Here is a 25,884-nt window from a genome sequence, read left to right as displayed (position 1 = left end):
TTTACTTAGCTAGCTATCTAACCCTTTGTTAGGCAGTTAGTTTATTCATGAATGTATAGTAACTCACCTATTCAAATACTGTTGTGCATGATAGCTAGATAAATATTGATTCCTGGTCAAAGCTGAATGTTAATTTAGCTGTTTCTTTTCTCCCGGTGTCTGTATCGCAACAGTATCCCATCCAACACCGAAGCATGGCACAATCTTCGAGAAGATGCTATTGCAGTGTACCATTTTGTTCAAACAACAAACAGAAATTCCCGTATCTTCCCGTAAAAATCTCCTCAGCTCAGCAGGGAGGACACTCTTAAGACCCAGGCCATCGCCCGGCTGAGGATTTTAGTCGAGAGGGCCATACGGAGGGTGAAGGAGTACCATATCTGGGATGGGCTTGTTCCTCTTTCCACAGTGGGTTCAGTGAATCAGCTGTGGGCCATCTGCTGCCTCATGTCGAACTATCAGGGACCTCTTGACATTAAAGGAGACAAACCAGTCTGATGTTTTTGTCAACTGGAAGTTGTATATTTCCTGAGTAAGCTAGATGGGCTGTAAATAGAAGTACTTTTATATTACTGTATTGTATGTACAAAAAAATGTAAATATGAATTAACTTTGTTGGTAATTTAATTGATCTAATGTTATACTGTATGTTTTTGTTAAGGGTAATAACTTTTTCATAGCTATTAATGAACCTAATGTGATATATTGTAAAAATATCCAACTATTAACCATGTTATGTGCTTATGTGTCATGGCACTGATGGAACTATTAAATATATGTTTGCAAGCAACTGCTTCCAATCCTTTTTGATTTTGGTAAGAGCATTTACAACATCGCAATCCTTTTCAAAATTTGTATTTCAATACATAGATATACAGTATATAACACAATTAAGTTCATTTGCAGTTAAAGAAAAACATGTCGACATTTACATCACAATCCTTTTCAAAATGTGTGTTTCAGTACATAGGAGATATACAGTATATGACAAGTTAATTTGCAGTTAAAGAAAAAAATGTCAAAGGTTCACCTTCCACATTTACCTTAACACTATTTACACATAAAATTCTGCCTTATGTTTTATAACTTAAGAAGACATCCATGTAGATGTTATAATAGAAATGATCAAGCTTCTGTCGCATTGAGTGGATAATCTCCTCATCCCTAAAGATTCTCTCAACTGTGAAGTCAGTGCGGGTATCTGTAATGAAGTCACACCACTGAAGTCCGCTTAAGGCGAGTTGGCCTTGAACCTGATAGTAGTATTTGTGGCTCTTCTTAAGGCAGGCCTGGCCTTTAACTGTGATCAGGTGTTTAACTTGGGTAACATTTTCAACATCGCAACTCTTAACCTCAGCAAGACCAAATGGTGGTGCTTCTGTTGGGCAGAAGACTTTAGCATCCGGGCTGGCTGCAAGGTGAGGTGAATCAGGGTGGATGATGACCCCGCATTGTTTCAGAGAGACATCACAAAAATCAGAATATTGCCTCAGTATCTCAGGTTCCAGATCCAACCCTCTTCTCATAGCAGCTGTCTGAGGAGTTCCTCTCAGAATGCGGGTTGCCAAAGCCTTGGCAGACAACTCCCCACGAACATGGCATATTTCACGGAATCTGCTGGCTGTCAGTCGGGGTTTGCGTACCTGGCTCCACAGCTGGCATTCTGACTGCATTCTTGTTTCTGCTTCAATAGCAGCAGACATCTCCTCTGACACAATCAGGCTGTCCAAATGACATTGTTGTATGTAGTTGGGCTCAAAATCAATGGGAAATTTAAAGTTGTAACCTTCAATAGGCAACTGAGGAAACTCACTGGCACCAGGGTGTTTAATAATATCTCTACTTAATTCTAGAGGGCACTGGTAAGAAAGCACAGACCCAAATGGCACAGGGCCAAATTTAGAGTCCACCAAATTAAGGCCCTCAAGCCCGTGCAGCAATTTGCAAATCCCTGGTTGTGGACGGATGTCTTTCAGTTTCTCAGCACTGGCCATGACGTGAGGATCCGGAATAGGCCCTGGCATGAAAGTGAGATATGTCAAGTTTAGATTTCATTAAATGCCACCTTATCTTTTTCACTAAAAAAAGACAACCACACTCATCCAGTCTCGTACATGCTTCTAATACAAATAAAAAAATATCCACTGAAAGTCTATATAAAAAGTAACAAATAATAATCACTTTTATGTTTGTATTATTTTAGAAATGCACTAAAGTCTTTGTGCTCTAGTACAGGCGGGGGCTCATTCAGACTCACCATCATAGGCTCGGTACAGTGTGCACTTCACACCAGCTCTGACACTTGTTTTTTTCTTAGCCGCTGGTTTACACACCGCCATATCATTGGTGGCCTCTGGTACAATTCCCTGTGATATAATAATGATGAACAATACATTGTCAAAAGTCAATACAAACTGCAAAGTTCTGCATCAGTGTAACAAATAATGTCTGACCTGTGTCCTAGGCCGGTGCCAGGTCTGCAGTGCGCTGGTGCATGACAGAGGCAATGGCACTGTCTTAAAGCCCATGGTAACATAGTGAGCACTTTGAAAAGAAGTGCTACTATGTGATTACATAGTGCTTTCCCAGCAGAGCAGGAACATGACATGTGATTGAGTACCACAGGAACCTCTGCAGAGTCTAGTGTAACCTGTTCATAGAGACATAACAATTAGTGCTGTACTTACAAAACATTTTTTCATGCGTTTCATTATAAACTACTGTACACAATTTTCAAAACCCAATTTCTTTTTTTTAATTAAGAAAAATTGGCTGTTCTGAAACCTTTGACAAGTAGTGCCAACACTTATCGAAAATTTGAACATTTTGAGTTATCACAGAATCTTTCCCAGTCTTTATTGCCGCCAACAACCCACATCGGTTTGTAAGAATTTCGTTGTGTATTAAGTTTAATGATACAAAATCAGAGCTCAGACTGAGAAACAAACTGATCCACAGTGGAACATTGTGGAATCATTCTTATTAAATCTGCAACCGCAGCAAAACACAACAAAAAGAAAACTTATCTATCTTAACCTATCTTATCATAATGTTAGAGAACTGTTTATCTGAGAAACCTGAAGCCGATGAGCCTCCTCATTTTTCTTCATGGACCTGTAACATCGCCCTCTCACTGTCACCTCACCGTTAACTACACTTGAGACTGTTTCAATACAGTGATTGGGAGAAAGGGCGCAGCATTAGCCATTAATACATTACTGACTCTTATCTTACGGTCGATACAAACAGCAGTAATATTAAAAAGAGGCTGCAAAACAGAAACTCGTCAGCTCATAACCTTCGCTAGCATAGGGCTAATTTAAGCTAAATAAAGATAAACACGTACCTTCATAATCAAACAGGTAACCTTCAACGAAGAACTTGTAGCCTTTATCAAGCTTCGATCTTGAAGTAAGGGACCACTTGTCAGCAAGTCGTTCTACGTCATTAAGTCGTATTGGTGGCAGATGTGAAAGGGACTGGGTGAACTCCATAATGATGTGCTACTAGCTAAGCGTTCCTAAGCGACACCGGATGTAAACATAACCTGCATCGCGGCAGAACGGAAGTTGTCTGACGTCACGTGAAAAGGGCCTATAGTTGTAAAAATGACTTGTGTCATGCACAAAGTAGATGTCCTAACCGACTTCCCAAAACTATAGTTTGTTAAGAAGAAATGTGTGGAGTGGTTGAAAAACGAGTTTTAATGACTCCAACCTAAGTGTATGTAAACTTCTGACTTCAACTGTAATAACATTCACTGCTCGCACGCTAGCAGTGAACATTTTGCAGAAACATAACGCTATGTTGCATATCTCACTGCTTTCTTCAATGTGCTGTGCTCTCCTGACGCCAAATAATTAATACTTCTTAATATTAATTAAACGGATTGGGGTCAGTAAACCCATGGAATATGGTGTCAATAATATTTGTAAAAAAAAAAAAAAAGTGCACAACTATATCGTAATTTTCCGGGAAGAAAAATTGTTGGAAAAATTATTTATCATTTTGTTGCAATCTTTTCATAAACCAAGTCCAATATTTGATTGGCAATAAAAAAAAGCCTCATGTTGATGTTAGTCATATTACCGCTAACTAATGTGAGCTGGTCATGCTGCGCACACTGTGCAGTTCCAAAATAATCCACATGGTGGCAGCCTAAACCTAAACCACAAATGAATGTTTTGCATGAACAAACGTTCTAGTTACGTGCAATAATGCAGGATTGGGATTTTAGGCTGCAATCCTTTGGATTATGTTGGAACTGCATAAACTCACATTAGCAGTAGGCTTGTATTATAACTGTAGAGTGTAATAATATGTACAAACGCAGGCACCAAACACGCTTGCAAACAGGCACCAAACACGCTTGCAAACAGGCACCAAACACGCTTGCAAACAGGCACCAAACACGCTTGCAGGCACCAAACACGCTTGCAAACAGGCACCAAACACACTTGCAGGCACCAAATACGCTTGCAAATCATGATTTTATAATATTTGTCGTAATAAATCACAGATTCCAAGGTCAATTAGCTACAGGACAATATTTCTACCTAATTAATTACACAAAACCAAATACACCCCCTCCAACACCCCTGTAGTAACAACACTTCACAATTTTACACACATACCAGCATACAATCCTTTCTACAACTAAATATTCACGATGTTTGCGAATTATATTACACAGTACTAGGATGTTAGTCCATCCATAAAGATTAGAAATTAAACAAAATGAAACTGTAGGTGCAAACCTGTCTATGACTTCACTATTTCACAGGCGTGTTAGTAGGTACACTGCCTGTCAAAAATGTGGACACACCTACTCATTCAAGGTTTATTTTATTTTTTTGTTGTAACTTTTTTTTTTACATTGTAGAATAATAGTGAAGACATCAAAACAATGAAATAACACATATGGAATCATGTAGTAACCAAAAAAGTGTTAAACAAATATTTTATATTTGAGATTCTTCAATAGCCCCTCTTTGCCTTGATGACAGCTTTGCACACTCTTTGTATATCTTTGTCAATTGTCATGATGCATTCTATCTCGGGTCATTGGGCTCCTAAACCAGGTATGTAGACATCTTAATGCACTGAAAGATCTCTCGCAGCTGCTAGCCGAGATGGTCAGAGCTGCTAGCTGGGATGGTCAGAGCTGCTAGCTGGGATGGTCAGAGCTGCTAGCCGGGATGGTCAGCGCTGCTAGCCGGGATGGTCAGCGCTGCTAGCCGGGATGGTCAGAGCTGCTAGCCGGGATGGTCAGCGCTGCTAGCCGGGATGGTCAGAGCTGCTAGCCGGGATGGTCAGCGCTGCTAGCCGGGATGGTCAGAGCTGCTAGTTGGGATGGTCAGCGCTGCTAGCCGGGATGGTCAGAGCTGCTAGTTGGGACGGTCAGAGCTGCTAGCCGGGATGGTCAGAGCTGCTAGTTGGGATGGTCAGCGCTGCTAGCCGGGATGGTCAGCGCGGCCTGTATGATTTCCTTCAGTGATGGGAACATATCAGGGTCTAACAATTTATACACACAGAACATGTCAGAAGTGGCATCTTTCTTTTTTTTGAGAGGTAATGTTTTAGCAAGGACTACTTCCTCTGGCTTTTGAGAGGAATATGCCATGTTTGTCTTGTGTGGGCCTCATGTTTGGAGTATTCATTGCAGTTCATTACGCCATCCAGGGGCGGTGTGTTCAATAGGGCGATATGGGCGACGCACTGCCAAACGGGAAAAGGAAGGGATTTTTTTTCTAATCAATTATATCACGGCAACAGTAGTTATCAGTGTTGTAATCTAGACGTCTGATCTGCCACAGTGCCACTAAATGTCCAATCAGGCTAAAGTCGTGCTTCAAATGGCCCCCTCTTTGGGGGCGATTTCAGTCAGGTTGAAAATCGCCCAGAAGTCTGTCATAGACTCCCATGTAAAATCTATTTTTTTCAAATATCAGAGCTTTCAATACAATCTCTATGGGTTTCTGAGGGCTTGCACTTACGCGCTTTCGTCATACGTAACATAACCATGAACGTAACTAAGAAAAGAGCGGGTAGCCTCATCAATCAATTCACTACTACTGTGAAAATGGCTAGGCTTCAGTGCAACTCGATTGTGTCTTTGAAAGAAGTTCCTTTTTGTCGCGAACAAATGAAGATAAATTGGCAACGAAACAATTAGGACCTCCCAGACCAAATTTAATAATTCAACAGGTTTCTACTAAAGGGGGGAAGTCCTACACCCGAGGATTTTCCAAAAATTGGTACGAACGAAAAACCTGGCTAGCAGGCTGCGATGTAGCTAATGCAGTCTTCTGCTACCCCCTGCTTACTCTTTCACCCTGAAGGCGGCACGGCAGACAGCACCGCTTGGACAGCGACTGGTGTGTAACGGACATGCACCATCTTTCAGGAAAGATTAAGAAACATGAGCTGTCAAAGACCCACATGGATAGCTGTTTGAGATTGTCTGCTTTGGGGAGAGTGAACATTCCCACTCAACTGGATGAGGGATACAGGCTAGCTGTCCGCCGCCACAACGATGAGGTTAGTGTTGATAATCACAAGTTTACTGGAGAACTGAAACTGACAAGGCTGACAAGATAGGACCCTTTTGTCCATTGTTATTGGATAGGAACAGAACTTATAACCAGCTCCTGACCTAAATAGATCTTAGCACAACATTTTACTCAACATATCATATTCCATATTCACTATAACAAATATATTTACTACGACATTAGCAAGAACCGCCACATCCTCAGCCGGCTAATCCAGTGTGTGAAGTTTTGCGGAGTGTTTGAGTTAGCTTTGCGAGGCAAAGATGAAACTGAGGGCTCCACCAACCCTGGTAAGCCAACACTTTTGAGATCAGTCAATAAATGCTTCTGGTATTGACTTATATGCTGCCCCTGTCTTCATGTTGTTGCTGGACATATCTTTTTTTAAATGTGTGTAGGTCACCTAAATCATCAGAAAAATTGCCCCCCCTGAGAATTTTTTCAGGAGCCGCCACTGACGCCATCCCAAAAGGGCAGAAGACTCGGGGCTGAGACAAAATCATTCGGGGCTAAAGCCCGGGATGGTGTAGGACAAGGGAACTGGAACAAAGTCTTGTTGTTGTCTGGCAAATGTTGTATATCTAACAAGGTGAAAGAAGTATCATACAAACTCATTCATAGAATCGACCCTGTAAAGACCTTTATTGTACACAGATTCATAATTGCTAACAAATGTGTATTTTCTGGTTGTGACCCTGAGACTCTTGACCATTTATTTTGGGTCTGTTTTAATGTCAGAAGATTTTGGAGTTAGAAGATTTTATAAAAAATAAAAAAAACGGATATGCTTTATTTTGATTCAAATGATTTGGACCCCGATTTAACTTCATGGAAGATTCTTTATCCATAAAATGAAATGGGCGGAGAACAAACTCCTCTTCACATTGTTTAAGATAGAATTGAAATATTATTTAGAAATGATCAGTAAGTGTAAAAAAAAAGCATTACATATCATAAAACCTTTTGACAAATTGAAAATGTATCTCGACATGTAATACACCTGTCTGTTAGGTTGATGTACTCGTTTGTATATTTCTGTTTTTGTATTTGTTTTATTGTTCATAATAAAAAATAAAACATCTTTGGTTTACGTTTGCATTTTGTGGTGGGCGTCAGAGGGTTGTTGCTAGACGGGGTACAGCTACGGATAGAAGTGACGCAAATATCGTCATTCTCTCGCCATGCAATTTGGTTTTGGCTAGATGGAGTACAGCTTGGGGTGGGCAACTGTACTGAACAAAAATATAAAACGCAACATGCAACAATTTCTAAGATTTTACTGAGTTACAGTTCATATAAGGAAATCAGTCAATTGAAATAAATTCATTAGGCCCTAATCTGTGGATTCGACAGGGGCACAGCCATGGGTGGGCCTGGGAGGGCATAGGCCCACCCACTGGGGAGCCAGGCCCAGCCAATCAGAAGGAGTTTTTTTTTGGGGGTTTTTTTTAGAAGGATTACTTTTATACTATCCCAGGTATTCCTTAAAAAGGTAGGGTTTCAAGTGTCTCCGGAAGGTGGTCAGTGACTCCGCTGTCCTGGCGTCGTGAGGGAGCTTGTTCCACCATATATAGCCTCTCTACTGTTATTTCACATTGACTCTGTACCGGTACCCCCTGTATATAGCCTCCCTACTGTTATTTCACATTGACTCTGTACCGGTACCCCCTGTATATAGCCTCTCTACTGTTATTTCCCATTGACTCTGTACCGGTACCCCCTGTATATAGCCTCCCTACTGTTATTTCCCATTGACTCTGTACCGGCACCCCCTGTATATAGCCTCTCTACTGTTATTACACATTGACTCTGTACCAGTACCCCCTGTATATAGCCTCTCTACTGTTATTTCCCATTGACTCTGTACCGGCACCCCCTGTACATAACCTCTCTACTGTTATTTCCCATTGACTCTGTACCGGCACCCCCTGTATATAGCCTCTCTACTGTTATTTCCCATTGACTCTGTACACTGTATATAGCCTCTCTACTGTTATTTCCCATTGACTCTGTACCGGCACCCCCTGTATATAGCCTCTCTACTGTTATTTCCCATTGACTCTGTACCGGTACTTCCTGTATATAGCCTCTCTACTGTTATTTCCCATTGACTCTGTACCGGTACCCCCTGTATATAGCCTCTCTACTGTTATTTCCCATTGACTCTGTACCGGTACCCCCTGTATATAGCCTCTCTACTGTTATTTCACATTGACTCTGTACCGGTACCCCCCTGTATATATAGTGGTGGGGCATGGTGGTCCTGGTGGGGCGTGGTAACTGACTTGCTCACAGTTAACAGAAACGTAAGAAGCGCTGGGGATAGTCTCTGACGGTGTAACTGTGTCCCCAGGCTAATTGCGCGGAAGTGACTGGCAAACAAGATTACTGGTGGGGCGTGGTGGTATGGTGTGGTGGTGGTGGTGGGGCGTGGTGGTGGTGGTGGAGTGAAGGCCTATCCACTACCATGGACTGTTCTGGTGCAACATTCAAACCCTCAACCCTTTTCACAGCTTCTGCATATGAAATGCTCTGTACAACCCTGACTTTGGCCACCTCATTCTCTTTTACCTATGTGGGGCATTCAGAATACGTGGCTTCATGATTCCCACCGCAATTACAACATGTCACATTGTCTTCACTTTTACACATAATATGATATTTTCCACATATTAGCTTCTCCCTTCTGCAAACACTTTCTACACGACCAAAAGCTTTACAATGTTCACCCTGCATTGTTCTTCGGATAAATGCTCCAACTCTGTAGTTAATATATCCTAACTGCACTTCATTAGGGAGAGACTCCATTTCAAAAACAAAATAACTGATAAACTCTTCACTTTTTCCCCATTCACCACTAGATTCATCCGACGTGCTTCAATCACTCGAGGAATATTTTTCATCTCTTCCAAATCAACTTCCCACGAAACGCCAGATATAACCCCCTTAAGGGGTGCCCTGTTCCGAAGCGACACACACACACAACACTTCAAACTTATCAAATCGATCCGCGGAATCACAAAACATCTAAACAAACCCGCCTCTCGTGACCCTCACATCCTTCACTTTACCCAGCACTCTCCACCAGTCTGGATAACTCAAATGGATTCTTCCAAGATTGGTACTCTGCTCAGCTGCTCCTTATTAACAAACCGTACTCCTAGTAGATACGAAGGGTCATTCTCAGCACTGTACACTACATTACTCCGTTTTCCATTCTTTTGAACAATACTCATTTTCTCCTTGATTCTACCGCCATTGTGTTCAGATTCCACTTCGTCATCCGCTTCCGCCATTTTCCCCTCCTTCTTTCGTCTCCTCCCGGCAACGACTCGACGTCAACAGCCCTAATCGAGTGTTCCTATTGAAAATTCGAGACGGGCTATGCATATTCATGAGGCTAGCATCGCACTCTCCATTGAATACAGGCGGTTGACGTCAACACCCCTCGTCGAATATTCAAGAGGTATTCAAATACAAAGATGTATCCACCAATCGAAAGAGTGTAATAGGCAACGGAAACCGTCTTGCAACGGAAACCGTTTAACGTTTAAGAAGCAAACGGAAGCCAACAGAACAAACGCAATGAAATGTGAAGGGACTTAACTGAATTTGTGTCCGTTTGGAGTAAACGATTTCTGTTGAAAAATGTTTTGCAACAATGGGAAAACAATTCGGAACATCTCAGAACGTTTTGCAACAGAATCAACGTAATGAATACACCCCTGGTATAGCCTTATCTGGCAGGAAGCTCTCGTTCAACCTTTGAACTGCAGGCGCCAATCAGCTGATTTCATCACATGACATACGTCTCTAGCATGGCCACTGTGCTCCTAGCATAACAACTCGGAAGAGGGAAGAAATAAGAGTGAAATCTTATTTTTTTTAAAGGAATACATTCACCTCGATAAAAAGTAAGTAAATGTAAGTTAGTTTATTATGTTATGCATTGGTTATTCTTGATCTAATCAGCATGATGTGTTTATGATTTAGTCGGTTACGTCTTTCATGAAATAAATGCCATTTCGTTTCGACAGCTAACGTTAGCTAGTTGGCTATTATTTGGATGGTGTTTAGCTGTCAGCAATGTTGTCTCACGATGAATTAGGTCGCGTTTCTTTTAACAACACTCAAATAAGGACGAACCTTATTGTAAAAACATCTACACTGAACATTACTGAGTTACAGTTCATATAAGGAGATCAGTCAATTGAAATAAATTCATTAGTCCCCTGATCTATGGATTTCACATGAATGGGAATACAGATATGCGTATGTTGGTCACAGGTAGCCGCGTGGATCAGAAAACCAGTCAGTATCAGGTGCAGTGGAGGCTCCTCAGAGGAGGAAGGGGAGGACTATCCTCTTTAGTGAATTACATAAAAATAAAAATAATGAAACATATACTAAATCTATTCACGTCACCAAATAATTGATTAAAACACACTTTTTTTTGCAAGGAAGGTCTACAGTAGCCTCAACAGCACTCTGTAGGGTAGCACCATGGTGTAGCCAGAGGACAGCTAGTTTCCGTCCTCCTCTGGGTATATTGACTTCAATACAAAACCTAGGAGGCTCATGGTTCTCGCCCCCTTCCATAGACTTACACAGTAATTATGACAACTTCCGGAGGATGTCCTCCAACCTATCAGAGCTCTTGCAGCTTGAACTGACATGCAGTCCACCCAATCAAAGGATCAGAGAATGAGTACTGAAAGCATAAGCTACAGCTAGCTAGCACTGCAGTGCATAAAATGTGGTGAGTAGTTGACTCAAAGAGAGAGAAAGACAATAGTTGAACAGTTTTGAACAAATCAATTTCTTCCAAAATGAAGTTGAAGCAAGAGGGGATAGAGAGAGATTTCATAAATGTTTTCCCACTTTCAGTCTCACTTACTTAGCTAGCAAATGCAGCTAGCTAGATTAGCCTACTGAAACACCCTGCTCAAACAGAGTGATGTTTTGTTAGCTAGCTGGCTATGACTATCCAACACAACACTGGAAATCTTCCAAGTCGATGTAAGCTTTTGGTTTTACTAATTTATTGCCACCGGGCCCGCTGGTGTAAGTGCTAAACTGCTTACTGACTGTACACCGTAACGTTACTGCATGATTGTAGCGTGTTTACTAATGTGTTAGTTCTATTAGCCATGTTGACTATGACGTTACTTTAGCTAATATGGTGACAACGATGTAGGCTGTGTGTAGCGGTTATATGGTTTGGCTTGGGAAGTTTTTTTTCGCCTGGTCACATACAGCTGATGTGTTGAAGTCCACAAGCGAAGTCCACAAGCATTGAAGTCCACAAGCGAAGGGAAAAGGTGAGAGGAGGAGAGTGCATAGATGTGAGAAGGGATATTACGTGGCTGCTATGAAAGTTAACTGTGTTTGCGCGTGTTCAGGGGTGTATTCATTCTGCTGATTCTGTTGACAAATGTTTCTTAAATGGAAGCAAACAGGAATAAACATACCCGAGTTTGTCCAATAGAAACTCTTGTTTGCAACTGTTTGGACTAATAATTACTCCCTAGATCAGCTAGATGCAGGCAAGAGTGTGCAAGGCGGTATTGAATGTGTCACTGTCTGTCACCTCAAATGTTTCTCTCAACCTGTGTGCACCTACGTTGTAAACTTTCATTCATAGGCTAGGTTGTAGCAACCTCATGATTGGTATAGGGAACATTTGAGTATCATGTAGTAGCCTAAACCCATCGCTGTTACATTGAACTGGGTGAATGGAATATGAATGACAGTCATCCAATATGCTGTAATAGAAATAAAGCCATGCTCATGAAGAAAATAAATCGTCCTCCCTCATCTTAAACGGCACGACTGCCACTAATCGGGTGTGACCACCATTTGCCTCATGCAAATCGGGTGTGACCACCATTTGCAACTCAACAACACAAACAGCTCACTGCCTGCACCAGCCAGTCATGGCTATATGTTGGTTTGCAAGCTGAGGTTAATCATTAAATGCATTAGGCTGTCCCCGACTAAAATATAATCTTGGTAGACCGAGAGTCGTCCTGTTCTTTCGACAAATCGATTGGTCAAAATGTTATACCTTATTTTTCCATATATAGAATAAAACCAACTGCATACAGTGCATTAGGAAAGTATTCAGACCCCTTTACTTTTTCCACATTTTGTTAATTTACAGCCTTATTTTAAAATTGATTATATTGTTTTTTTTCTCAGCAATCTACACACAATACCCCATAATGACAAAGCAAAAACAGGATTTTAGAAATGTTTGCAAATGTATAAAAAAAAAAAAAAACTGAAATCACATTTACATAAGTATTCAGACCCTTTACTCAGTACTTTGTTGAAGCACCTTTCGGCAGCGATAACAGCCTCAAGTCTTCTTGGGTATGACGCTACAAGCTTGGCACACCTGTATTTGGGGAGTTTCTTCCATTCTTCTCTTGGCTGTGTGCTTAGGGTTGTTGGAAGGTGAAGCTTCACCCCAGTCTGAGGTCCTGAGCGCTCTGGAGCAGGTTTTCATCAAGGATCTCTCTGTACTTTGCTCCGTTCACCTTTGCCCTCGACCCTGACTAGTTTCCCAGTACCTGCCGCTGAAAAACATCCCCACAGCATGATGCTGCCACCACAACGCTTCACCGTAGGGATGGTGCCAGGTTTCCTCCAGACGGAATGCTTGTCATTCAGGCCAAAGAGTTCAATCTTGGTTTCATCAGACCAGAGAATCTTGTTTCTCATGGTCTGAGAGTCCTTTAGGTGCCTTTTGGCAAACTCCAAGCGGGCTGTCATGTGCCTTTTACTGAGGAGTGGCTTCCGTCAGGCCACTCTACCATAAAGGCCTGATTGGTGGAGTGCTGCAGAGATGATTGTCCTTCTGGAAGGTTCTCCCATCTCCACAGAGGAACTCTGGAGCTCTGTCAGAGTGACCATCGGGTTCTTGGTCTCCTCCCTGACCAAGGCTCTTCTCCCCCGATTGCTCAGTTTGGCCGGGTGGCCAGCTCTAGGAAGAGTCTTGGTGGTTCCAAACTTCTTCCATTTAAGAATGATGGAGGCCACTGTGTCCTTAAACCTTCAATGCTGCAGACATTTTTTGGTACACTTCCCCAGATCTGTGCCTCGACACAATCCTGTCTCGGAGCTCTATGGACAATTCCTTCGACCTCATGGCGGTTTTTGCTCTGACATGAACTGTCAACTGTGGGACCTTATATAGACAGGTGTGTGCCTTTCCAAATCATGTCCAATGAATTGAATTTACCCCAATCAAGTTTTAGAAACATCTCAAGGATGATACATGGAAACAGGCTCAATTTCGAGTCTCATATCAAAGTGTCTGTAGCTCATGGTAGAGCATGGCGCTTGTAACGCCAGGGTAGTGGGTTCGATCCCCGGGACCACCCATACGTAAAAATGTATGCGCACATGACTGTAAGTCGCTTTGGATAAAAGCGTCTGCTAAATGGCATATTATTATATTATTATAAATAAGGTATTTCTGTTTTTTATTTTTAATAAATGTGAAAAAAATTCTAAAATCCTGTTTTTGCTTTGTCATAATGGCGTATTGTGTGTAGATTTGAAATTTGTGTGAAATTAATTTAATCCATTTTAGAATAAGGCTGTAACGTAACAATGTGGAAAAAGTCAAGGGATCTGAATACTTTACGAAAGCACTGTGTGTATGTATATATTGTGACGTCACGAGAGGCTACACAGCTTTCAGCGGGATTGCTCAAGTAGTGCAAGGAGACCAGGTTCAACCAAAACAAGGATTTTATTAAAGGTCTTGGGAAACTAACGAAAGTATAACACAATTCTGTTCTCTGGTGGCTCTTTAAGGGTTAACAGTTCAGGGATGTCTCTTCCACATCCAAAATCATAACTCTCCCTCGCTCAAATAACTTTTCCCCAGTCTTACTGTATTCCACGTTGCAGCTAGTGGCCAACCCAGCAAAACGTCCTTCCAAATGTCCCACACGTATTTCCACAGGTGCATATATCCAAAGGTGAGTATTTCCCCAAAGGTAAGTATCTCCAAATCCTTATATTCCTCATGGAAGTGGACGTGCAGCCCTCTTGTCCTCCAGAGAGCCCAGGTTGGAGACCGTGTCTCTTCCCTTCAACAAACCTTCAGCTCATCAGCTCCTGATTGGTTTCAGCTGCGTGGGAAGATTGGCCATAGAGGGTTGGAGTTCCCGACCATACCAGCAGATGGAGCCATAGCTGTCTGGGTTTGCAGCCATCTCAGGGGGATGTAACGTCCCTCCAGGACACAGCCTCTCGTGACATCACAATATATGTGTGTGTGTGTGTGTGTGTGTGTGTGTGTGTATATACACACACACACACACACACACAGTGGGGAGAACAAGTATTTGATACACTGTTCACCTGTTTGAACTCGTTACCTGTATAAAAGACACCTCTCCACACACTCAATCAAACAGACTCCAACCTCTCCACAATGGCCAAGACCAGAGAGCTGTGTAAGGACATCAGGGATAAAATTGTAGACCTGCACAAGGCTGGGATAGGCTACAGGACAATAGGCAAGCAGCTTGGTGAGAAGGCAACAACTGTTGGCGCTATTATTAGAAAATGGAAGAAGTTCAAGATGACGGTCAATCACCCTCGGTCTGGGGCTCCATGCAAGATCTCACCTCATGGGGCATCAATGATCATGAGGAAGGTGAGGAATCAGCCCAGAACTACATGGCAGGACCTGGTCAATGACCTGAAGAGAGCTGGGACCACAGTCTCAAAGAAAACCATTAGTAACACACTACTCCGTCATGGATTAAAATCCTGCAGCGCACGCAAGGTCCCCCTGCTCAAGCCAGCGCATGTCCAGGCCCATCTGAAGTTTGCCAATGACCATCTGGATGATCCAGAGGAGGAATGGGAGAAGGTCATGTGGTCTGATGAGACAAAAATATAGTTTTTTGGTCTAAACTCCACTCGCCGTGTTTGGAGGAAGAAGAAGGATGAGGACAACCCCAAGAACACCATCCCAACCGTGAAGCATGGAGGTGGAAACATCACTCTTTGGGGATGCTTTTCTGCAAAGGGGACAGGACGACTGCACCGTATTGAGGGGAGGATGGATGGGGCCATGTATCGCGAGATCTTGGCCAACAACCTCCTTCCCTCAGTAAGAGCATTGAAGATGGGTCGTGGCTGGGTCTTCCAGCATGACAACGACCCGAAACACACAGCCAGGGCAACTAAGGAGTGGCTCCGTAAGAAGCATCTCAAGGTCCTGGAGTGGCCTAGCCAGTCTCCAGACCTGAACCCAATAGAAAATCTTTGGAGGGGAGCTGAAAGTCCGTATTGCCCAGCGACAGCCCCGAAACCTGAAGGATCTGGAGAAGGTCTGTATGGAGGAGTGGGCCAAAATCCCTGCTGCAGTGTGTGCAAACCTGGTCAAGACCTACAGGAAACGTATGATCTCTGTAATTGCAAACAAAGGTTTCTGTACCAAATATTAAGTTCTGCTTTTCTGATGTATCAAATACTTATGTCATGCAATAAAATGCAAATTAATTACTTAAAAATCATACAATGTGATTTTCTGGATTTTTGTTTTAGATTCCGTCTCTCACAGTTGAAGTGTACCTATGATAAAAATTACAGACCTCTACATGCTTTGTAAGTAGGAAAACCTGCAAAATCGGCAGTGTATCAAATACTTGTTCTCCCACTGTGTGTGTGTGTATATATATATATATATATATATATACTGCTCAAAAAAATAAAGGGAACACTAAAATAACACATCCTAGATCTGAATGAGTGAAATAATCTTATTAAATACTTTTTTCTTTACATAGTTGAATGTGCTGACAACAAAATCACACAAAAATTATCAATGAAAATCACATTTATCAACCCATGGAGGTCTAGATTTGGAGTCACCCTCAAAATTAAAGTGGAAAACCACACTACAGGTTGATCCAACTTTGATGTAATGTCCTTAAAACAAGTCAAAATGAGGCTCAGTAGTGTGTGTGGCCTCCACGTGCCTGTATGACCTCCCTACAACGCCTGGGCATGCTCCTGATGAGGTGGCGGATGGTCTCCTGCGGGATCTCCTCCCAGACCTGGACTAAAGCATCCGCCAACTCCTGGACAGTCTGTGGTGCAACGTGGCGTTGGTGGATGGAGCGAGACATGATGTCCCAGATGTGCTCAATTGGATTCTGGTCTGAGGAACGGGCGGGCCAGTCCATAGCATCAATGCCTTCCTCTTGCAGGAATTGCTGACACACTCCAGCCACATGAGGTCTAGCATTGTCTTGCATTAGGAGGAACCCAGGGCCAACCGCACCAGCATATGGTCTGAGGATCTCATCTCGGTACCTAATGGCAGTCAGGCTACCTCTGGCGAGCACATGGAGGGCTGTGCGGCCCCCCAAAGAAATGCCACCCCACACCATGACTGACCCACCGCCAAACCGGTCATGCTGGAGGATGTTGCAGGCAGCAGAACGTTCTCCACGGCGTCTCCAGACTCTGTCACGTCTGTCACGTCTGTCACATGTGCTCAGTGTGAACCTGCTTTCATCTGTGAAGAGCACAGGGCGCCAGTGGCGAATTTGCCAATCTTGGTGTTCTCTGGCAAATGCCAAACGTCCTGCACGGTGTTGGGCTGTAAGCACAACCCCCACCTGTGGACGTCGGGCCCTCATACCACCCTCATGGAGTCTGTTTCTGACCGTTTGAGCAGACACATGTACATTTGTGGCCTGCTGGAGGTCATTTTGCAGGGCTCTGGCAGTGCTCCTCCTGCTCCTCCTTGCACAAAGGTGGAGGTAGCAGTCCTGCTGCTGGGTTGTTGCCCTCCTACGGCCTCCTCCACGTCTCCTGATGTACTGGCCTGTCTCCTGGTAGCGCCTCCTTGCTCTGGACACTACGCTGACAGACACAGCAAACCTTCTTGCCACAGCTCGCATTGATGTGCCATCCTGGATGAGCTGCACTACCTGAGCCACTTGTGTGGGTTGTAGACTCCGTCTCATGCTACCACTAGAGTGAAAGCACCGCGAGCATTCAGAAGTGACCAAAACATCAGCCAGGAAGCATAGGAACTGAGAAGTGGTCTGTTGACACCACCTGCAAAACCAGTCCTTTATTGGGGGGTGTCTTGCTAATTGCCTATAATTTCCACCTGTTGTCTATACCATTTGCACAACAGCATGTGAAATGTATTGTCAATCAGTGTTGCTTCCTAAGTGGACAGTTTGATTTCACAGAAGTGTGATTGACTTGGAGTTACATTGTGTTGTTTAAGTGTTCCCTTTATTTTTTTGAGCAGTGATTATGTATTTCTAGATACATGTGTATTGTAGCTTCACCATCTTTATTGGAAAAAAATAAATAAAAATACACAACTTTAAGCTAAATGCTAATTTGACAGAGGTAATGAACTGTCCATTTGATCCACACAGCAATTGATTAAAATCGGACCATGTTTGCAAAACAAGCTTATGTCGGGTAAGCTAACGGTTACGTCAGTCAGGAATGCAGACAGGCTAGCTCATGTTATTGTGGGAACTATTCCTCTAAGAGTAGGAATTAGGCTGTTTTTGAGGAGGTTTGAATCCTAAGCAACCTGCAGACACATTGTTTTGAAGAACAATAGACTAACATAGCTACTGTAGTGCTGGGTAACCTTGGTGGAGCATGGGTGGAGTAGGCGTGGGTGGAGTAGGCGTGGGTGGAGTAGGCGTTGTGGTGCTCATGTGAAATTTCCATTCAGACCAATGCCTACTTCTCACTTAAAACAAGTTTTTTTTTTTTTTTTTTTTAAATAGGGAATAGGGTGCCAGTCAAACGTAGTGCAAGCTATATAAGATATAGGGTGCCGGTCAAAAGTAGTGCACTACATAGTGAATAGGGTACCGGTCAAACGTAGTGCAAGCTATATAAGATATAGGGTGCCGGTCAAAAGTAGTGCACTACATAGTGAATAGGGTACCGGTCAAATGTAGTGCACTACATAGTGAATAGGGTGCCGGTCAAAAGTAGTGCACTACATAGTGAATAGGGTGCCGGTCAAAAGTAGTGCACTACATAGTGAACAAGCTATATAGGATATAGGGTGCCGGTCAAAAGTAGTGCACTACATAGTGAATAGGGTACCGGTCAAATGTAGTGCACTACATAGTGAATAGGGTGCCGGTCAAAAGTAGTGCACTACATAGTGAACAAGCTATATAGGATATAGGGTGCCGGTCAAAAGTAGTGCACTACATAGTGAATAGGGTACCGGTCAAAAGTAGTGCACTACATAGTGAACAAGCTATATAGGATATAGGGTGCCGGTCAAAAGTAGTGCACTACATAGTGAATAGGGTACCGGTCAAATGTAGTGCACTACATAGTGAACAAGCTATATAGGATATAGGGTGCCGGTCAAAAGTAGTGCACTACATAGTGAATAGGGTACCGGTCAAAAGTAGTGCACTACATAGTGAATAGGGTACCGGTCAAATGTAGTGCACTACATAGTGAATAGGGTACCGGTCAAATGTAGTGCACTACATAGTGAATAGGGTACCGGTCAAATGTAGTGCACTACATAGTGAATAGGGTGCCGGTCAAAAGTAGTGCACTACATAGTGAATAGGGTGCCGGTCAAAAGTAGTGCACTACATAGTGAACAAGCTATATAGGATATAGGGTGCCGGTCAAAAGTAGTGCACTACATAGTGAATAGGGTACCGGTCAAATGTAGTGCACTACATAGTGAACAAGCTATATAGGATATAGGGTGCCGGTCAAAAGTAGTGCACTACATAGTGAATAGGGTACCGGTCAAAAGTAGTGCACTACATAGTGAATAGGGTACCGGTCAAAAGTAGTGCACTACATAGTGAATAGGGTACCGGTCAAATGTAGTGCACTAGATAGGGAGTAGAATGCTGTTTGGGATGCAGCTGCTCTTCCTTATCATTCATGTTACAGTTCCAGATAATCCGAATAATCCTGTGGTCCTCCTAGCAGAATGCTCAACTCTCTTTATATAAGAGAATGGGGTTGAGCGTTCCTCAGCTAGTGGTCCTCTGTGCCTAGCACCCGCAACACCAAGGATTGTGGGTTCGATTCCCGCTGGGGCCAGCCATATGAAACAGTTATGCACGCATGACTCTAAGTCGTTTAGGATAAAAGTGTTTACTAGATGTCAAATTATATAATCCTGTATTTTTTTCCCCCCCTGCTCCAGATGAGGAAATCTCCAGCACCTTGTTACTCCTCCACTGCCATGTGGTGAAGGACAGGGGTCAACCCTTGACCCTGAGGTGACCAGACTGTGATTTAAACCTCCCCAGAGGAGGAGGAGGAGGAGGAGACAGACATGCACCCGTACGGCTGTGAGGCAGAGACTTCCCTTCAGGAGCTGTTTGATTTCTTCACCCGGTGTCTGCAGAATGGGGAGTGGGAGCTGGCTGGAGCCTGTGTGCCTCAGCTGGGTGATGCTGGAGGAAAGGTGGCAAAACAGCTACGGGACATCATCAAGGCCATCGTCACCTACCCTTACCTGCTAGCGTGAGTTAGGCTGCTTACCTGGAGGAAGGGGTGTTACCTGGAGGAAGGGTGTTACCTGGAGGAGGGGTGGTACCTGGAGGAGGGGTGTTACCTGGAGGAAGGGTGGTACCTGGAGGAGGGGTGTTACCTGGAGGAAGGGTGTTACCTGGAGGAAGGGTGTTACCTGGAGGAGGGGTGGTACCTGGAGGAAGGGTGTTACCTGGAGGAAGGGTGTTACCTGGAGGAGGGGTGGTACCTGGAGGAAGGGTGTTACCTGGAGGAAGGGTGTTACCTGGAGGAGGGGTGTTACCTGGAGGAAGGGTGTTACCTGGAGGAAGGGTGTTACCTGGAGGAGGGGTGGTACCTGGAGGAAGGGTGTTACCTGGAGGAAGGGTGTTACCTGGAGGAGGGGTGTTACCTGGAGGAGGGGTGGTACCTGGAGGAAGGGTGTTACCTGGAGGAAGGGTGTTACCTGGAGGAGGGGTGTTACCTGGAGGAAGGGGTGTTACCTGGAGGAAGGGTGTTACCTGGAGGAGGGGTGTTACCTGGAGGAGGGGTGTTACCTGGAGGAAGGGGTGTTACCTGGAGGAGGGGTGTTACCTGGAGGAGGGGTGTTACCCGGAGGAGGGGTGTTACCCGGAGGAGGGGTGTTACCCGGAGTAGGGGTGTTACCCGGAGTAGGGGTGTTACCCGGAGGAGGGGTGTTACCCGGAGGAGGGGTGTTACCCGGAGGAGGGGTGTTACCCGGAGGAGGGGTGTTACCCGGAGGAGGGGTGTTACCCGGAGGAAGGGGTGTTACCCGGAGGAAGGGGTGTTACCTGGAGGAAGGGGTGTTACCTGGAGGAGGGGTGTTACCTGGAGGAGGGGTGTTACCTGGAGGAGGGGTGTTACCTGGAGGAGGGGTGTTACCTGGAGGAAGGGGTGTTACCTGGAGGAGGGGTGTTACCTGGAGGAGGGGTGTTACCTGGAGGAGGGGTGTTACCTGGAGGAGGGGTGGTACCTGGAGGAAGGGTGTTACCTGGAGGAAGGGGTGTTACCTGGAGGAGGGGTGTTACCTGGAGGAGGGGTGTTACCTGGAGGAGGGGGTGTTACCTGGAGGAGGGGTGTTACCTGGAGGAGGGGTGTTACCTGGAGGAGGGGTGTTACCTGGAGGAGGGGTGTTACCTGGAGGAGGGGTGTTACCTGGAGGAAGGGGTGTTACCTGGAGGAGGGGTGTTACCTGGAGGAGGGGTGTTACCTGGAGGAGGGGTGTTACCTGGAGGAGGGGTGTTACCTGGAGGAAGGAAATGATGACCCGTTATATTCACCTTCCTCCTAGTTTTGCTTTGTAATTGATTAGCCAATATCAATTGGTTATATAATTATCTTTGGTGTGTATTGTAGATGGGAGAATGTGGGCAGCCCTCACAGACTGGCCTGGCTTTGGCTTCAAGTCCTGGAGAAATGGACCAAGGAAGAGGTTTCGGTTTCAGTCAGGAGAGAACTGGACTTCCTGCTGCTTCTAGAGGAGATGGGAGAGGAGGTGCCGGAGACGACGCTCAAGGTCTATACTTGAATTTTCAAAAAAATAGGACAGCATTTATAGAGACCGTAAAAGTTAAAGTTCAACAATTACAGCCGTTGATACAGAACCAAAAGTTTAGTCTTAAGTTAATATTTTAGAGTAATTTGGGGAAAAAGCCATTAGACAAGCGTTCTTCTCGTCCCAAGGAGCTCCACCAGGCCTTCCTAACCACCCAGGAGGAGAGAAAGGGACCCGGCGTTCCACCAGGGACAGGCGATGCTCTGAGTCCAGGGATAGAGTCCTGTCTCCGGGCCTTGTTGGACCAGAAAAGACCCAGAGTGGCCCAGGCTCTGGTCAGCTTCCTGGAGGACCACCCCAGGGATGTTAATACAGGGGACCACACCCTACAGGTAGCTTTTAATTGTAATTGTCTCTCTCCTCCTCCCCCCCCCCCGGTTTTGAAAAGGCGCTTTAAATCAAATGTATTATTATTTCTATTAAAGGACACATTCATCAGATACTTGATGGAGAGACTGCAGCATCCTGGTCCAGACCCAGAGGAGATGGAGGGCTGGGCGGAGGAGGTGTGTGTGGTCCTGGGACTGATGCCCTGGAGGTCGGAGCGAGGTGGAGGTGGAGGTGGAGGGGGCCAGCTGGAGGCCCTGTGTGAGGCCTTGTGGAGGGCCAGAGAGGGGCCCCTGAGAGAGGAGAGGGTCCTGAGCGCCCTGCTACGGCCCCACGGCCACGCCCTGCTCTCCCGCTACTGCTCCACAGCCCTCAGGATGCACAGAGACAAGCTGCTGAGGGACACACCCAGCACACAGGGTGAGATGACCTTTACCTCAACCTTCTCCAGCAGGTGACCTTTTTTTTTTTTTTCGTTTCGCCAAGCGAGGAGTTTTTGCATGGAGGTCAACGAGAGAGTGTTTTTAATTTGGTTAACAAAAAATGGAATGGTTTATTTACTCGAATAGAAGTTTCATAGTGCTTAGGTTGTTACGAGTGTACTGATAAGTAGGTCACGTGACATCCCGGCGACTTTGAGAAAAAAAACACTTTATATCGGAGTTGTGCCTGATGGTCACACGCCTATCTGCCCTCTCATTGGCTAGAATGGTCCCACCTGATCTATCCTCCTGACTGCCTTCTAGTCCCCGTGTAGCTCAGTTGGTAGAGCGTGGCGCTTGCAACGCCAGGGTTGTGGGTTCGTTTCCCACGTGGGGCCAGGTAGCTTAGTGGTTGAGGAGCGTTGTGCCAGTAACCGAAAGGTCGCTGGTTCTAATCCCCGAGCCGACTAGGTAAACAAATCTGTCGACGTGCCCTTGAGCAAGGCACTTAACCCTAATTGCTCCTGTAAGTCGCTCTGGATAAGAGCGTCTGCTAAAATGACTAAAATGTAAAAATGTAAATGTTTAGCTAGCCAGTCTCTTTAGCTAGCGTTCCACTCCTTGCCATTGCCAAAGAGTCTTTGGCACGTGACTGTTTACTATTGCCTTGTATTCTGATGGAGTATGACCGTTAAGCAAAGCTCGTGATGTATTTATACGTTATATTCTTCAAGAATCAATGGCTATATATCATTAATTAAAACGTAAGAAAATGGTTGTAGCAAGCACAGATTTGCCTTTTAAATTGAACTTCAACTTCAAAAATGACACTTTGATTTCTTACCGTGTAAGCAATCTATGGAGAAGGTATGACAGCAATCCATGCTTTAGTTTAGTTTACCTGGCACTGTTTCCACGTGCTAACGTTTTAGCATTTGTGCCACAAATCCCATTCAAGTCATGGGATCGATATTAGCATTTTTTTGCTTATCGCGTCCAAATAATCTGAAAGTTTCTAGAATTGATTGGTGAAGCTCAACAAAGTCAGAGATATTTTGAACATGATGCACGAAAAATGCTAATATCGGTCCCATTACAGTGCCAGGGAAACTAAACCAAATCATTGATTGCTGTCATACCTTGTCTATAGACTGCTGACTTCATCAGTTACTTTACCTGAAATTTACGCAAACTTTACTTTATCAGGTTTTCTTTGACAGAGATAAAGCACATTGATCAATATTGGGCCTTGTTCTTTAACAGTCATCTTACGGTTGTGTGTAGAGGAGAAAGGTTTTTAGACCCTGTTATTATAGCTAGTTCGTTAACAGGTATGAATGTAGGCTGTGTAGATGCTTTAGAGGAGGAGGAAGACTTGTGACGATGTCTGACTTGTGTCTATGCAACGTTGACAGTACAGCTGCTGTTACTGTGTATTAACACTATATTCTGTGTATTAACACTATATTCTGTGTATTAACGCTGTATACTGTGTATTAACGCTATATACTGTGTATTAACGCTGTCTACTGTGTATTAACACTATATACTGTGTATTAACACTATATTCTGTGTATTAACACTGTATACTGTGTATTAACACTGTATACTGTGTATTAACACTGTATACTGTGTATTAACACTATATTCTGTGTATTAACACTATATTCTGTGTAGTAACACTGTATACTGTGTATTAACACTATATTCTGTGTATTAACGCTGTATACTGTGTATTAACGCTGTATACTGTGTATTAACGCTGTATACTGTGTATTAACGCTGTCTACTGTGTATTAACCCTATATACTGTGTATTAACGCTGTATACTGTGTATTAACGCTGTATACTGTGTATTAACCCTATATACTGTGTATTAACACTATATTCTGTGTATTAACACTATATTCTGTGTATTAACACTATATTCTGTGTATTAACACTGTATACTGTGTATTAACACTGTATACTGTGTATTAACACTGTATACTGTGTATTAACACTGTATACTGTGTATTAACACTGTATACTGTGTATTAACACTGTATACTGTGTATTAACACTGTATACTGTGTATTAACACTGTATACTGTGTATTAACACTGTATACTGTGTATTAACACTGTATACTGTGTATTAACACTATATTCTGTGTATTAACACTATATTCTGTGTATTAACACTATATTCTGTGTATTAACGGTGTATACTGTGTATTAACGGTGTATACTGTGTATTAACGCTGTATACTGTGTATTAACGCTGTATACTGTGTATTAACGCTGTATACTGTGTATTAACGCTGTATACTGTGTATTAACGGTGTATACTGTGTATTAACGCTATATACTGTGTATTAACGCTATATACTGTGTATTAACGCTATATACTGTGTATTAACGCTATATACTGTGTATTAACGCTGTATACTGTGTATTAACATTGTTTTTAAAATACACTGAAGTGTTTTGTGAGAAAGTATTAGCTCACTGATTTTAAATGCATAGCAAAATGTTTCTGAAATAAGGTATGAAATGGCCATTATTTTACAGTGTTTCTCTCTCTTTAGGCTTAGTGGCCAATCCTCTAGCCTCGTTGTTGAGACACCCCTACCCGAGGTCGAACAAAACACAAACATGTTTTTTTCACATTTGTAATGTCTCCCATTTATGAAATGGATGGTTGTGTAAAACATATTTTACTGCAAAAGTGTTTAAATTGATAGATATTGTGACACACCCCCTTTAACTCAGAGTATAGAATAATACCTGGCTGGATGACACCTTAGATCATGTAACCCAATATTGCAAGTGTCACAATATCTTATCAATTTAACCACTTTTGCAGTAAAATATTTTTTTTTACACATTTCATAAATGGGAGACGTTAGAGATGTGGAAAAACCTAGTTGTGTGTTGTTCTACCCCGGGTAGGGTATCAACAATGTGTCGGGCCTTGCCACTAGCCTTCTCTCTGTACCCTTTTCACCCCAGTGGATCTTCCTGAGGCGGAGAAGTTACTGCTGGGCTTGTGTTGTCATGGGGACCGCGCCTCCGTCTGGAAAACCGTTTATTTTGAGTGCCTTAGCAGCGGAAAGCACTTCCTTGAACGGGTCCTGGTGAGTGTATAGTTATGTAGGCAATGTACCACAACAATGTTACTGTGTGAAGACGTGGTTAGGTTGGACCAGTATATCGAGGGGGCAAATATCAGCACAGGTACTATTGACATCCTGATATCATCAGGTACTATTGACATCCTGATATCATCAGGTACTATTGACATCCTGATATCATCAGGAACTATAACTATTGACATCCTGATAACGGATGAGTTCTTTGCATATAAGGCACCTTTTCTGTTTTAGGGTGCATCCCAAATAGCACCCTATTCCCTACATAGTGCACTAGGGCTCTGGTCAAATGTAGTGCACTTTATAGGGAATAGGGTGCCATTTGAGACACATCCTCAGTTCTAACCCCAC

The 25,884-nt window shown here is 43.6% G+C and overlaps 1 protein-coding gene across 1 annotated transcript in view; it reads left to right on the top strand.

The window, feature by feature from the left end:
• Positions 1 to 10,354: 10,354 nt before the first annotated feature.
• The window catches only part of zfyve26 (zinc finger, FYVE domain containing 26), a 97,805-nt gene continuing 82,275 nt past the window's right edge, over positions 10,355 to 25,884 (top strand). The window contains exons 1-6 of the mRNA XM_045209066.1: positions 10,355 to 10,468; positions 19,768 to 20,090; positions 21,453 to 21,612; positions 21,780 to 21,983; positions 22,077 to 22,398; positions 25,394 to 25,518. Of these exons, the coding sequence (XP_045065001.1) occupies positions 19,900 to 20,090; positions 21,453 to 21,612; positions 21,780 to 21,983; positions 22,077 to 22,398; positions 25,394 to 25,518 (1,002 nt within the window). The 5' untranslated portion in view covers positions 10,355 to 10,468; positions 19,768 to 19,899. The remainder of the gene's footprint in view (positions 10,469 to 19,767; positions 20,091 to 21,452; positions 21,613 to 21,779; positions 21,984 to 22,076; positions 22,399 to 25,393; positions 25,519 to 25,884) is intronic.

The sequence above is a fragment of the Coregonus clupeaformis genome, chromosome 29 (genome assembly GCF_020615455.1).
Source record: "Coregonus clupeaformis isolate EN_2021a chromosome 29, ASM2061545v1, whole genome shotgun sequence".
Classification (NCBI taxonomy): domain Eukaryota; kingdom Metazoa; phylum Chordata; class Actinopteri; order Salmoniformes; family Salmonidae; genus Coregonus; species Coregonus clupeaformis.
This window is presented reverse-complemented; position numbering and strand designations above follow the sequence as displayed.